General features: G+C 42.7%; 1 protein-coding gene across 1 annotated transcript in view; it reads left to right on the forward strand.

The window, feature by feature from the left end:
* MAP2 (microtubule associated protein 2) overlaps positions 1–15232 on the forward strand; it is a 213858-nt gene that overhangs the window by 164021 nt on the left and 34605 nt on the right. Inside the window, 3 exon segments of the mRNA XM_050339292.1 lie at positions 8814–9071; positions 11440–12515; positions 12517–15232. Of these exon segments, the coding sequence (XP_050195249.1) occupies positions 8814–9071; positions 11440–12515; positions 12517–15232 (4050 nt within the window).

The raw sequence follows: 15232 nt of genomic DNA on the forward strand, positions 1-15232 counted from the left end.
GGTCATCTTTCTTTTCTTAATATTTGTTTGGCTGCTTTTTTTTTTTTTTTTTTTTAAATTACCATTAGCTTTGGAATCTTAAATGCATGAAAGCAAGGAGATTCAGAGTTGAATCATATCTTTGGCCCTTGACCTGTAATTCATGCTTCAGTGCCTGCATGTCTGGGGGGTTCTGTACACAGAGTGCAGCAGTCACATTCCAGTCTCACAGAGCAAATTTTCTATTCCGTTCTGCACAACAAACGTTCGATGTCAGCAGCCCGTAATCACTGCATTTTCCTCCTGCTAAAATCTCCTCCAGTGAAGAACCGAAGTGTTGACTTAACATTAAGCAGGGGCCTAAATGGCAGTGAAGTTTTTGCAGTGTAGGCGCGTGCTCAGTGCTTTGTTCAACAGAAGACGACTGCTGCATAAAGGCCATCTGTACAGGGGGACAGCAGTGTCCAAACTGAGCCATGGCACGGGGAAAAGGGAGAAGGATGTGGGTTTGGAATCTCCAGGGGACTGTCAGTTGAACTCTGCCATATCAGTAGCATCTTTCTGTGTCCATTTATTTCCTTCTTGGGTTTTCTTTTAGCATTTTCTCTTTCTTTTTGTTACATAAGTGCATGAAAATAATTTCTCCTCATCTGCTGAACAAACTTTGGTATTTCAACACACAGCCTCTATGAATTTTGCAAGTGGATGGTTGTTATTTCATGTGCTAGCATAGTCTGACTCTCAGTTTATGAGGCACTGCAATCAGGCATGTTCCATCTTGCAGTCATTTTTGACACAATGCTATTACAGGCCACGTTAACAACAACATTTGTCAGTCCACTCTACTTGAAACACCTACTGGATGTGATTAGTAGCCAAGATCAAGAACTTGATTAATTGATTATTGTGGTTTTAAAGTAAACATGTGCCCATTTTGTGTTTAAAAAATATTACAGTTCCTAGACTCATCACCCAGAGGTAATGGCAGTCAAAACTGCTGGTTGAAAAGAAAACTGATAAGGCCTTAGCAAAGGTTTTTACAATTGTTACCAGGATTTCACCACTGTTTTCTAATATATCGTTCACTTGGCTAGTCCAGTATACGCTTTTTAATTTTTCATATCACAGTAATGGCCATGTTCTTCTGCTTCAGGCCAGTGTCAAGGTTCTTCCATTAGCCTCACGCTGAGGATTAAGTTTGCTTGCTATTTCCATCAGCTATATTATTTGCAGGTATTTTAGGATTTTGTAAAGTACTTGTATTGATTAATTGTCAGGAGGTTGTAAATTGCCCCCTAAGCAAATTGAAAGCATTTTGCTAGTTGTACTAACACGGGAAGGTGGCAAAACACTATACAACTGGAGGTTATTACCAGCTTCATATGACTCAGCAAGTTATGGAACATTGTTGGTTTTCTCCTTCCTTGCATGTAGAATTGAGTTCATATAATTACTGACTAATAAGTAATATAATATTACTTACCCCGCAGGGGTGGTTGCATGAACTGAAAGGTCAGTGTTTGGGAGATGTTTTTGATGATTTACAATGTCACGGTTATTAAAAACATTGAAGACTTTTCCATGACAAGATTTTGATTCAGCTCTTCATTTTTCAGAGCAGATGGCCAGTTCATAGGGGAAATAGGGATAGAAATGATGTGCTGAGTCATTAATGCACTCTGCTAGAAGTGTCTTGGTTATGTCCAGCTCTCAAACTGGAACTCCCAGTAGAGTTGGTTGAAGCAACAGAAGGAACTTTGAAATAATTTCACCAGAAATATATTATGTTGCTTTTCCCCAAAATATCGATGTTGTCAACTCAACGTAGTTAATGGTAGTAAAAATCTTGTGTTCTCTGTGTTGGAAGATGGAGGTCCTTGTTTTCTGTGGGTAAGTTGAGCTTTTACTGACCTGAGTGAGCCAGACCTGTCATTTTTATTCAGGCAGAGCTCCCTTCAGAAGAGTTTGCCTCAGTAGAGTTTGACCCAGTTTTACTGTACTTGTTTAAACCTCCCATTCCCTGGCTGTCCATCCTCATGCACCTTTACATTGTCTGTCTTTCTGCTCAGTAGAATACAGTTTATTAATTTGTTGAATGAAAAAGGTGAGCATTTGGTGTATCTGCCTCAGACCTTTTTTCCCCTTCTCCTAGAAGCTTTTCCTAATGCACTTGTCAGTGTGTGTTGCATTGCTTTGAATCCAAGAGACTTCCTTCAGTCACAGTAGGAAGGAAATCACTGTTGTAGACATGACAAAGGTGGATGTGGCCAGCCATGCAGCAAACACAGCTTAAAAAAAAAAAGGTAGAAAAGACAGAGAGGTTTGTGGGTCAACTGTATTTCATGAGAGAAAGGAGTCAGTGGAGTAGGTTTCTTTGATGTGGCTGCAGAAAAACATTCAGATGAACCTGTCCCTTTTAACTGCTGCAGAAGGTAAGACAATTATTTGCCTTATTGAAATGATTTCATTTATATCAACTATAATAGAATAATTTTGTTCAGGAAATGAAATTCCTTCTAACATTCTCTAATCCTTTTATCAGTTGTATCTAGTCATGCAGGGCTGATGCAATATTCTCTTGCCAACTTGGCATTTCTTTTGTGCTCCGTGCCTTTTGACAATGGTCAACAATGTCTTCATGTAAAAATGGTCTGAAATGTTACAGGATAGAAGGATGCCTTTGATGGACTGTCTTCCATTTTAAAATAGGCATTTCATGTTAGGCTTTATATACCAAATAAGAATGTTTTGCAAACTGAAAAGAATCAAGTGTCCTATGAAAATGAATCTGTTGACAGGGAAAATTACTTTTTGAAAGGCAGTCTCAAAATATACTTGGAAGCTGAAGCAGAATTAGCCTTTGTGAGAAGTGATTTTAATCTTGGACTTCAGAATGCATTAGGGATTTTTCCCACGCTTTGAGATGAAAAAGATTGGAAAGGACTAAAATAAAAAAAAAAGACTTTTCTTGTTGCTGAAATAAAAGCACATCCTCCTTTAAAGACATCATTATGCTGTTAATGAAATTATCTGCAGTAATTTCAAAAATATCGTTATTCAAACTGATAAATAATGTAAATCTGTAATAGCCACATATGTAAGAGCCCCAAACAATACTAGACTTTGCACTCCTAATGATTTTTTTTGGCCATCACAATAATATTTATTAAGGTTTTTTACTGTTGTAAGTTCTCTTGTTTTAAGGAGCAGTGGCAGGGCCTGTATTTTCTTGCCTACAATCCATTTGGAGCCTATAAAGACAGGAGTTTTCAGCTTTGTTTGTATTAGCATAGAGAAGTCCTGGGGTTTCCTCTTCACTCTTGTTGATGCATTTTGCTTTTGCAGGGTCCTTGAATAAGTATAACCCACAGCTGGAAGGAGAATGTCTCCTTTGGCACATCCTCCTTCTCTGTGTTCTGCTTCTGACCGTATCAGCCTTCCCTTTTTTCTCCACAGTGTCCCAGTTCCAGCAGAAGAGGTGGCAAGTGTGTCAGCTCATTCTGCTCTTGCCCTCAGTGATACCTGGGCTGGTGTGAGGGCACCACGCAGAGGAGTGGGAATTGCAGTTTTGAACCTTCTTGGGCTTAGGAGGAAGTTGATTCCTGGTGTCTTGCCCTCCTAGCCGTGGGCTCACGCCCTGTAACTTGCCTTTTACAAACCGTGAGACCCCTTCGAATCTGTTACCGAATTTTATTGGGGCTTCTGTGGAGAAGAAATCCACTTTTTTTGCATTGCAAATGGATCAAGGTTGCTACTTCCCTGCAGCCTTGCTGCTGGCTCTTGAGTACCAGAGAGAGATGGGAAGCTTAGGCACAGCCCTGTGTTTAGCATTTGCTGTTGCAGTGCTCTGCAGACTGTCCTGCTCGGCAGGTTGCCAGCTTATCTTTCCACACCCACCTCCTGTAATAATGCATAAGCCCCTGAATCTGGGGTTTGGATTCCACTACAGGAGCGAAGCAGGTAAACTATGAGTGAGTTGGGCACTCTTTATACCCTGACAGAAACAGTGAGAATGGTTTTCTTAAGCCAAGTTCTGTGGATGGTGTTTGTGTGTGCAGGTACACCAGCTTACCTTCGCTCCTGGACAGCCTCGGGGGCTGGCACCAACCTTAAACACAGACAGTGCCTCTTTGCAGAACTGTGATACATGCAGGAGCTACCAATACTGCCATGGATTGCTAATTTTCCTTCCTTTTTGAGGGTGATTGAGCCTGGGTTGCTCCTGCAGCATTCCTTTCCCAGGTGGAAGTAGTCCATGTCATTACAGGATACTTGCTTTCTCTTGCCGTAGGAAGCAGAGGATGCTTTTTTAAAGCCACAGACATTGTCTTGTCATGGTGTGCTATAAAAAAAACCTTAAAACTTATTGTTGTTTACCAGGAAAAATCTCAGAGCTCTTCTGGATGGAATTGTTTTGGATCAAAGTTACTTTCCCAGATTGGGTGATGGCAGTTAGAGCAGCATTCACGAACCATCTTGTTTTGGGGTCACGCACAGAGATCTGGTTAATATCTGTTATTGTGCCTTGCTTTCTGACTCCATGTTCTGGATCTGAGAGTTTTGGAGACTCTGGGGAAATTCTCTTAAGTTACAATTGTCTGGAGGAAGACCAGGGACACCAAGCATTGACTTGTTCCTGAAGCTGATAGGAAATGCATTGGAATAGCTGCAGGTGCTTGAGGCACACCATGAATGCAGTGTTCATCAAACTGCCAGTTGTCATACACTGAGAATGGACTTAAATGGCTTTTGTCTAGCAGTAGATGCTTAGTTTTTTCATAGCTTCATTCATGATGAGAGGACACTTCAGCCTACATGAGGCTCTCAGGTCTCCCCTCTAGGTTTGTATACACGGATCAGGTGATAGACCAGTCCTTTTCATAGGGCAGTATTATTTTCCTTTGTCTTGCAAAAAACAACTCAAGCTCCCCCTCCCTGTAGCTGTCAGTAGCTGGTCCTGAGACGAATATGTGATTTTCTGCAGTGCTACAGTGATGGGTGAATAAAGCTGTCATTCCAAAGCATTAGCAAACACCAAGGTGGGAGCTAGTTCACCCATGAAAATATGACACAACAGCATAAAATACAGGACTAACAGAGACTGCTGTGAGCAGCTTCGTGTGGTCTTTATCGGGGAAAAAAAGTAGCTATTTGAGGAAGGGTTTTTATGGTTGCTTAAATGTTACTTATTTACAGGGAAAAGAGGAAAGTGGGGAATTTTGAAATAGATACAATGAAAAATAAAGCCAGCATTGGCCAAAGTCTAAGCTGGTTTTCTTTTTAATTAAGGGACTTTTTAAATTTGACATTTCCAAGTGTTTTATGTGATGACTAAGGTTTTTATTACAGTCAGTCAGGTATAATATAGTTGTGACATGTGGTTTGTATGTAGTGTTTTCCTCTAAATAATGTGTGTACTTTTGAGATTCACTTACTGCAGTGGTTGGTTTACAATGTTTGCAAAGCCAGTAGGAAGTGCCTCAGATGTGGCCCATGTGTTAAAATGCATGGCTGGCTCATTCCTCCATCCTGCATTCCCCACAGCCTGGCTGGTGTCATCCGCTCTGCAGCATGACACAGTGTTGGTAGGGCATGTGTCCGTCCTGTCTGGTGTTTTCTGTGTCTTTCTGTCTGTCCTGCAGCGTTTGTCTGTGTGTGTCTATTTGTAGATGAAGGGGCGGAGGATAAGGTGGGACCGCTCCAGCACTGCCCGGGCTGTGGGCCTGCTGCCAGCAGGGAGTGGTGTAAACACCTGGCCCCCTCCATTTCGGTGTCTGTGCCCAGTGATGAGCCCTACAATTCCGATGAGGAGTACTATGAACACCCTTTGTTCAGCTCGGAGTGGACTGGCTCTAGTACACATCCCAGTGCCACAGTGAAGAGCACAGAGGTCTTGTTGGGCCATGATGAAGGTGAACTGAGCATGGTCCCATTTGGTTCCTCTTCCCCTCTACCCACCTGCCATCCATTCCATTCTGTATGTCCCTGGGATTGCTGCCTTCTGGGGAGGGAAACCTTGAGGCATTTTCTCCCCACGTGGAAGTGACGCCTCTCAAAGAGTCTCTTCATGTCAAGGTAAAGCTGCAGCATGAGCAGTGAGTTCAGCTTTAGGGTCACTGTAACCACGGTTCCTGATTAAATCAGGGCTCTGGTTCTCCAGACCTGGCTCAAAGAAGTGGAAGCTAATTTTTTCTTTGTGCCAGAGAAATACTGCCAATAACAATGTGCAAACTAGGCCAAGAGATGGTTACTGGAGGTAAGTCAGTTGTTAAAACGAGAAAAAAACCCCACGTCTGTACCAAAGATAGCTGTGGAAGGTCTTTAATAATCCTCTAGCAGGCCAAGTAAGTAAGTTTTACCTCAGTGTACACAGGTGATTTCAGACAGTATTGGGTCATGTTTGATTTCCAGTTGTTTTGTGGACACAGCCCCTTAGCGTTGTGCCAGCTGACTGCAAACAAGGAGGGAAAAAAAGGTTTACTCTCTCTCTGTATCTCCTTTTTCTATGGCCTGAGCACATCAGTAAGTATTATTTTATTAGTAGGGGTTACATAAAAGTGAAATAGGCTTTTGAGGAATTAAGGGAGAATATTTCAGTGACTAATAGAAAAACCGACTTCTTCAAGGCAAAATAGATGACGTTTGATTTCATAGCATTTGACTGACTCAATCTTGGGACACAGGAGCTGAAGTTAAAAATACTGCTGAAAGGTTTGTGTCTCAGGAGGATGGAGCTGTGTACTTGAAACTGTTCACTGGGTCATTTCAAGAAAACCAGAGTTGTTCTGAATTAACAGGACAACATAGCCTAATAACTGCAACACCACCAGTAAGAGATCAGTGCTAGTAACTGAAGTTTGTTGATGTCAGCATGTGTGCCTGAAGCTCAAGGAGATAGAAAATTGCTATAGCTGGGGTGTGCCTGTACCTGTACTTAGAGCACTCCTGGCCTGCTTAATTCATAGACATCTTCCTTTCCAGTCGTATGCCTCTGGAAAAAGTGCAAGATCTCAGACCATCTGTGTCAGGGAGGAAAAAAAAAAGAGAATGAGCTGGGTCATCAGTGGAAAGATAGTCATGAAACAACCCCCCTCACTTGCTGCCTGTAGGCTGGCAGTCTGCTTGGCATAAGAGTGTGCTGCACAAAGGGAGAGTGCAGGATTCCTTCGTTGAGTCAGAGCTAACTTTCTAGTTTGAGTAGTTATTTTTAATCATGTAGCACTGGGTGAAGTGTCTCAGGAAATGGAAGTGTATACCTGGAATGGCTTAAGAGTAAAATGAGAGGCTTTCCCTAACATTTTTTTAATTGGAAGGGATGCACATACAAAACATAAAATTGGAAAAAGAAAAGGAAGTCATTCAAGTCAGGACCTCTTACAGCTGGAGACCTGCTGTCCTGCCAGGCTGCTTTTACAGTCTGCTCACATGTAAATAGCCCTGTAACGCTCAGGCGTCGGTCCAGGTTTGATTCTGAATCTTCTGGCTTCTGTTCATTTAAGATACTGTATCTAACCCTAATTATTTTATATGTTATTAATATTGTGTTGTTCTTTACATAATGATATTTTCTCAGACTCAGCTAGTGTTTATGCTCCTTAAATCACTCTTCAAAGGCCATAATTGAAATGGATGATTGATTGTCTGCTCTTCACTGGGCCAATCTCAGGAGAAAAATCAAGCCCTTGTAAAGAGGTTTTATTTTAATACGAAGAGGCTGTATGCAGCCACGTCCAGATTCGGGAGCACTTTGTTCTAAGTCTGATTTCTGCAAAGTACTTCATCATAGGACACACTTTAAACCTGGGAGGTCATCAGGTTGCCTGCAGCGTGGCTGCTGGTCAGCTGTTTAACTGTGCTGCTGAATCAAAGGTTTCACATTTAATCCTGACTTCTTATCAGGGGGAATGCTAATAGTGCACAGTAATTTTGTGTGAGAAGCAGTCGCAGGAGTACAGTTCCAGAATGGAGACTTTTCTAATCATTATTCTGCCATGGCACAAATAGAGACTGTTCTTGATACTGTTCCACTGATTCTACCAGCCGGTAGGATGAGTGATCTATTTCAGAAATTCAGATGAACAAATAGTTACATTGAATTCATTGGTTTCTTTGACTTAATTGGTGATGAGGGGTTAGTGGGGAAACAGCAAAGGAAATGAAGAATTCTTTTGTTAAAATGGTGATTTTCACATATAGATTTCAGATGTCAGCTTGAGGGAGAACTTGTTTGTAAACCTGTTCAGTGTAGAAATATTTGCTGAAATCTTGCAAAAACCTTTAGTTACCAGCCTTGCACAAGGCCCATTAAGGCTCTGGAAGTGCTCAGAATTTTGCCAAAGATTCACTTGCTGGCATGTAGCAGTCAGTATTGCTGAGGTCAGTGGAAAGAAATCAATGCCTTATACCTTCCTCCACCTCAGCTGAATGTCTTGTACTGGATTTGACAGCACATTTAGCAAAAAAAAAAAAATCAGTGTACTTTGAACTCATTGATGCATTGATGTTTTCAGAACCATCCATCATTCAATACCATCTCCATTTGCAATGACTATTTGATCCACAGTCATCTTTGGGAGAGGTGTATCTCTAAAACACTTTCAGCTCTCCTCTTACAGCATAAAACATGCTTCTCTGGGGAGACAGGCTTTCAGTTTGGTTTTTTCCCTAAGGAAAATTCAGTCCCATGGTGACTAAATGGACTGGGTGCTAGCAGTCCTTTGACACACTTAAATCCAAAATGTTGAGCTGAAAGTGTTGAGTAAAAGCAGTCCTGTTCAACTGTGTGCTTGGTGTTTACTGTTGGTGTTGATGTCACCTCCTTTTCCATCCCCAAGAAGGAGAACCGATAAAAAGTCCAATGCCTGTGGAAGCCAAACCTGCTGCTCTTCCTGGGAAGCGAATGGGGAAAGAGCACGGGCCCACTGAGCCTTCGGACCAGGCAAAGGGCCTCTGGCAGGGTCGGCCGGATTCTGGTTTGGAGGCCAAAGTGTGCCCTGAAGACAAAGTGCCCAGTGTGGCATCCAGCAGGGACAGTGTAACTGTTGTGGTGGGAACACCCCTGAAAGACACATCCCCTTCCTCTGCTGAGGAAGGTGTGTCCTCCTTAGCTTTGCATGTGTTTGCTGCTGGGTGAACCCTCCTCCAGCTTTCTCCAGTGCTTTCCGAGGCTGCTTCATTTTCCGTTTTTCCCATTTATTAGTATGACTGCTCTTGTTATTATGCTTGAAGAGTGTGTAGCAGATAGTAAGATTGCATAGGTGCTGTATGACAACATGGTTTCCCACCGCTGCGGCTGATTCCTGATTTTTTACTTTGCCATGATGAAATGTGCTTTGCAGCTGAGCTGATTCCTCTGCGTAAGCCTTTTTTGCCCATCTCAGATGTGTTTGCCAGTCACATTGCTAATCTGTGTTTATTTTTTTTTTTCCTTTTGGTGCAGAGATTCATCTGCGTTTCTTTTAAACAGCAGATTTATTGCCTTTGACTATGACATAAAGATGCTTAAACTGTAGAAATGTTTTCATTTGCAGCGTGCAGGTTTTTTGTTTGGTTGTTTTGGGTTTTTTGTGTGCGCTTCAGTGCATTCTGGTTTAGCTTCCTTAAAGCTATTGCTTCTTATGTCATACCCTTACCACTCATTGAGTCCACCCCTCCTCTCCTCAGTCATTGCTAGAACTCTGATTTTTTGTGTGTCTTACCTTATTACAAATGTTTAACTCTGCTACAGTGCCCTTCTTACAAAAAACTTCCATCACTTCCACCAGGACGTTTACCTTCAAAGTGAAAGTTAGAATTGGGTGCTCTGGGTGAAGTTCTGATCTGCTCTCTGAACAAAATATCTGCTGCAACAGTCTTTCAGTACATAAGAACTAGGCTTCAGGATTTCCCTTTTAATGGTTTTTCTCTTCAGCCAGTGCAACGAGGTTCAAAGACATCTTGTGTGGAGTAGTGATGTACCCACTGCCTCCCTGGCTAAGAAATGCTGCCTTTGGGAGGCTGCTGTTCTGGCTGGCCCAGCTGGAGAACACTGAATTCCTTTGGCAGTCACAGTGTGTTTAGATACCATTGGTATTGTTCATTTGCACTACAGTAAGGGGCACAGTAGGATACACAGAGAAAAGCAGTATCCAGCTATTTAGTTTCTGTGAAACAAAGATGACATCAGCCCAGTGGCCGTGTCTTCATACCTCACAGGGTTTTCAAGTCAGTCACCAAACATAAAAAGATAAAGGAACAAAATTATACTGTAGTTGTAGACTTCTGGTTTGGCTGCCTATGGAGTTCAGAATGGCAGTTGCTTTTTAGATCTGATATGAACATATGCAAATATTTAAAGAATTACCAATACTTGGATGCTAATTGTTCTTTAAAAAATCTGATTCATCAGAGCAGTGGCTCCATAGACTCCAGTGACTCCATGGACTTCAAATCAGATCTGAGGAAATTCAGAATCAGCCCAGTGCTAGTTGTAACAAGCCTTAGAAAAAAACTCCTAAAATTTTTATTTTACAGATTACTGCCAAAAGATCTGCCATGTTCTGCAGTCTCTCTCTTCATATTTTCAATGATAGGAAGATTTCAGTGTCATAGGAATCGTTATTTTCCATAGGATATTGAAAAAAGTTCAACCTATTGATGATTAACAGAGTGTATATTAAAAAAAACTTTACTAGGTGTTGCTTTCTGAAAATACAGTGACAGAGTATCAGAGTAGCATTTTTAGTTTCAAATTAGCTTAATTAGGATTAATCAAGTATTTTTTGACTTCAGTTACAGCTGTAGTTGACTGGACCATTTTGAAGACCAGACCTGCAACATCTGGGTCTGTTAATAGATCTGTTGCTGATTCACACAGGGTGGTCTCATGACAGCAGCGAGATTTTTGTCATTTGCCAAACGGTGAATGTTAAAAAGTGGTACAATTAAAAAAAACAGCCTGTTCTGGCACTTGCAAAACTTTTTGCTTGCTTCATCTCTTTAGTTTAGACTGCATGTAGAAGAAAAATACCAAAAAGATACAGAAATGTATAAATAAGTATGTTTTAAATATCAGGAACACACAAATATACTATTGATTCAGTTAAAGTTGCAGACTTTACTAATGCAAAACTAACAGAAAGCTATAGAGCCCAGCACAGCTACCAATGACGTGGGGATTATTTGTGGCTTTGCTGTTGTATACAAATCATGAAGATGAAGAATTCCCATGAAGTCATCTCATTTCAGTGGTCACATTTATGTGTGTAAAACTCACATTTTCACTATAAAACCTCATGTATCGAAAGAACACTAGGATTTAACACTCTAAAGCAGATTTCTAGGTGGATGGCCTTGCTGCATGTTTGCATCTTTCTTCCTCTCCATTCCATCATTCATACCAAGGTGTTGTAAGCCACATGACTTGCCTGCCTGTAAGTGCTTTAAATAATATTGTTATAAAACCCAAACAAACTACTTCAGATTTACTTGCAGCCACGAAGATGGAATTCCGTGTCCAGGAGGGCACGTGCCCTTTCGCAGCAGGACCATTAGACACAAAGCAACGTGAATCTGGGAAAGACAGTAAGACTGTTGAGCAAACTAAATATGATGCCTTAGTTCCACAGCCAGCAAAAACAGAGGCTGTAGATAAAAAGGAGCCAGAGAGCAAAGACAAAGAAAAAATGCCTTCACCTCCATCAGAAAAGATCTTGGAAACTGATTCACAGAAGAAAGGGGAAGCCAGTTTTGCAGAAGCTGCCGGCAAACCTCCTGCTCCTCAAGAACAAAAGGACTTGTCATCTCAACTGCCTAAAGGGAGCAGGGCAGAAGAAAAGACTGCAGCTGTGCCCTCATCAACTGACCAAGTTGCGTCTAGCAAATTTCAAGACGACCTTAAAGGTGACCAAGGTGTCACCATCAGCCATGGTGAAAGTTCTCTATTGCTACCAGAACACAAGGCAGAAGCAGCTAAAATTGAACTTCCTTCAGGCCCATCTCCTGCTGTCCCCCAGGAGCTTTCACTCAAAGACGCCTTCAAAACAAAACAGGAGCCCAGTGACCAACTGTTTGCCAGAGACCTCAGTAAAGACGAGCAGATCCACAGAGACAGGACGTTAGCTCTGCAGGAAGTCTCAGCACTAACTGTAGATGGCCTGAAAACGCCAAGCACCCCGAAAATCCCCCCGTGGGGGGAGGAAAAGGACATGACCAAGGATGAGAGCGATGAGGAAGAAAGGTATGACTTCTATGATAAAGGGGAGGCTCGAATATTAGATGATGGTAAATTAACCACAAAACCTGAAGTTAAGACAATTTCCCTAGACAAAGCGGACTTTCAGAAGGATGGTGAAGCGAAAAAGTCACCCGATACTTTCAAAACAGAAAAAGAAAAGGACCAAAGTGGGCTCCCAGCAACAATAGACATGAAAAAGGAGGCACAGCCAAGCACACAGCTACTCCCAGACAAGTTAAGCCATGAAGAGACTCTTGAGAAAACAGTAGAGCACCCTGATACCACTCAGTTATCCGGAGTAATAGAGAAAGCCCCTGAGGCACCAGGCTTTAACCACTGAAAAGGCTTCTAGTCTGGAAGAAAAAGATGTTAAAAAAGATGCCAAGGAGGATAAGACAAGTGTTTCAGCTCCTCATCAAATGAAAGAGGAGGAGGATCGGTCAGGAATGTCTAAGTACTTTGAAACCTCTGCTCTGAAAGAGGAAGCCTTCAAAGCAGATGGTCTGAAACAAGGCAGTGATTACTATGAGCTAAGTGACACTAAAGAGAGTATATATGAGCCTTATCAGAGAGGTCATCTAATACCAGAAGATGAAGAGGAGGAGGAGGAGGAAGAATTACAGACAGAACTAAATCAGCAGCAGACTGTGCGTGCTCACGAAATGGGGTACAGTACCCTGGCTCAGAGCTATACACCAGACACATCCGAAGAACCCAGCTCCCCAACAGAGAGAATGTTCACTATTGACCCCAAAGTCTATGGGGATAAGAGAGAACTTCACAGTAAAAATAAAGACGATCTAACTCTGAGCAGGAGTTTGGGACTTGGGGGGAGATCTGCAATTGAACAGAGAAGTATGTCTATTAACTTGCCCATGTCTTGCCTGGATTCAATAGCTCTAGGATTTAGCTTTGGTCGTGCACATGATCTTTCTCCCCTGGCTTCAGATATTCTAACTAACACTAGTGGAAGTATGGATGAAGGTGATGACTACTTGCCAGCAACCACACCAGCACTGGAGAAGGCCCCCTGCTTCCCCACTGATAGTAGAGAGGAAGATGAGCACATTGCAGAAGAAAAAGCAACGCCAGAAGAAAAGGTTCAGCCCGAAACCTCAACTGAATCATCTTTTCAGGCCAAAGATTATTACAAAAATGGGGCTGTCCTGGCTCCTGACCTGCCTGAAATGTTAGACTTGGCAGGGACAAGGTCTAGATTAGCCTCTGTGAGTGCAGATGCTGACGTGGCGCAGAAGAAGCCAGTTCCTTCTGACACTGTTGTGGAAGACAGCAGCGCAGCCCTGCCACCTGTGACAGATGAAAACCACGTAATTCTAAAAGCTGAAAGTCAGCTGGAAGACTTGGGCTACTGTGTTTTCAACAAGTACACAGTCCCACTCCCTTCTCCAGTTCAGGACAGTGAGAATTTAACGAGTGAAACCTGTCCCTTCTACGAAGGCACAGAGGAAAAGCTGAGACGTGGCTTGGCTCCCGACCTGTCTTTAGTAGAAGTGAAGCTGGCGGCCGCTGAGAAATCCAAAGAAGAATTCCTTGGTGAAAAGGACTTAGGTCAGCGTGGTGAGTCCGTTCTGGTGAGGGACTTCGAGCAGGAGAAAAAAGAGAAGCTAGATACTGTGCTAGAAAGAAGTGAATATCAAGTTGACTCCAAAGAGGTCTGTGCCACTAAAGGAGCAGAGCCAGAGAAGACAAGAGCTGAGGCAATGTCAGAAAGGAAAGAAGAAAGTGTGGCTGGTAAAGTTCATTTACCTGGTGATACTATGTATGACAGAATATCTGCTTCAGAGATAGCAATAGAAAAGGACTCTGTTTCTTTGTTGAGAGACAAAGAGAAGACTCTTAGTGTTGTTCCTGAAATAGCTGAGACAGAAGTTGCAATTAAACCAGATTACAATGCTATAAAGCACGATATGGAAGTAGCTGCAAGGAGAGCTGACCAAGAAAATCAGAGTCAGTTAGATGCTAAGATTGGTGAGATTGTTTCCCTCCCTTCAGGGAAGGACAAAGCCTCTGTTAAAAGAGCAGAGGCTGAACCCAAAGACGCTCAGCAGAAAGATGAGACCATGTTCTCCAGAGAAGCAAAGGATGCAGATGTACTTTCCAAGACCGAGCCTAGTTATATGAAGGACGGCACCAAACTGTCAGAAACAGAAATTAAGGAAAAAGTTACTAAGCCCGATCTGGTACATCAAGAGGCAGTTGATAAAGAGGAGTCTTACGAATCTAGTGGAGAGCATGACCAAGCCCAAGAAGGTTTGAATGGAGAATCTGTGAAACCAGAGGATGTCAAAGCAGAACCTCCAAAACCTCCAATTTCTGGGGAAGAGATGCCTGCAGAGTTACCAGCAAAGGAGGCTTCTATGGATCAACTCCTTTCCAAAGCTGAACATCTCCGGGAAGAACCTGCTGAGATTCAGATGGACAGCATACCACAGCCTGCAGAAGGAGCTGAAAAGATTCCTGATACAGCTGTGAAACCTATGGAAACCCAAAAGCTGCTGCCATGTGAAGTGGCAGCTGGGGCCACAAAGGGGGAAGAACTCGAGGAAGAAGAGGTGGAAGTAGAGCAAGAAGAAAAAGAAGAGGATAAACAGCATCTTGTATCAGAAATGCCTCCAGGCTTTGGGGAGCCTGCTGCTGAAGAAATGCTAGCCAAGGGTGGCCCAGAAGCACTGCCTGAACTGAAAGGCATTATTGAATCAGTGGTGACAGTGGAGGATGACTTTATCACAGTGGTGCAGACAACAGTTGATGAGGGTGAATCTGCTTCTCACAGTGTGCGCTTTGCTGCTACTCAGCAGGAAGATATCGAAACAGGAGACTCCCAGGCTGAAGAGGAGCTGGAGGTTGAAGAAGTGGAAATTGAGCCCAAGGAGGGCTCCCCAGAGGCTCCTGCTTCACCCCAGAGAGAAGAAATCCTGCTCACCGACTACAAGACAGAGATGTGTGAGGATTACAAAGATGAAACGACAATTGATGACTCCGTCATGGACACAGACAGTCTCTGGGCAGACACTCAAG

Source organism: Myiozetetes cayanensis, unplaced genomic scaffold, assembly GCF_022539395.1.
Source record: "Myiozetetes cayanensis isolate MyiCay16 unplaced genomic scaffold, myiCay2020 scf9, whole genome shotgun sequence".
Lineage (NCBI taxonomy): Eukaryota > Metazoa > Chordata > Aves > Passeriformes > Tyrannidae > Myiozetetes > Myiozetetes cayanensis.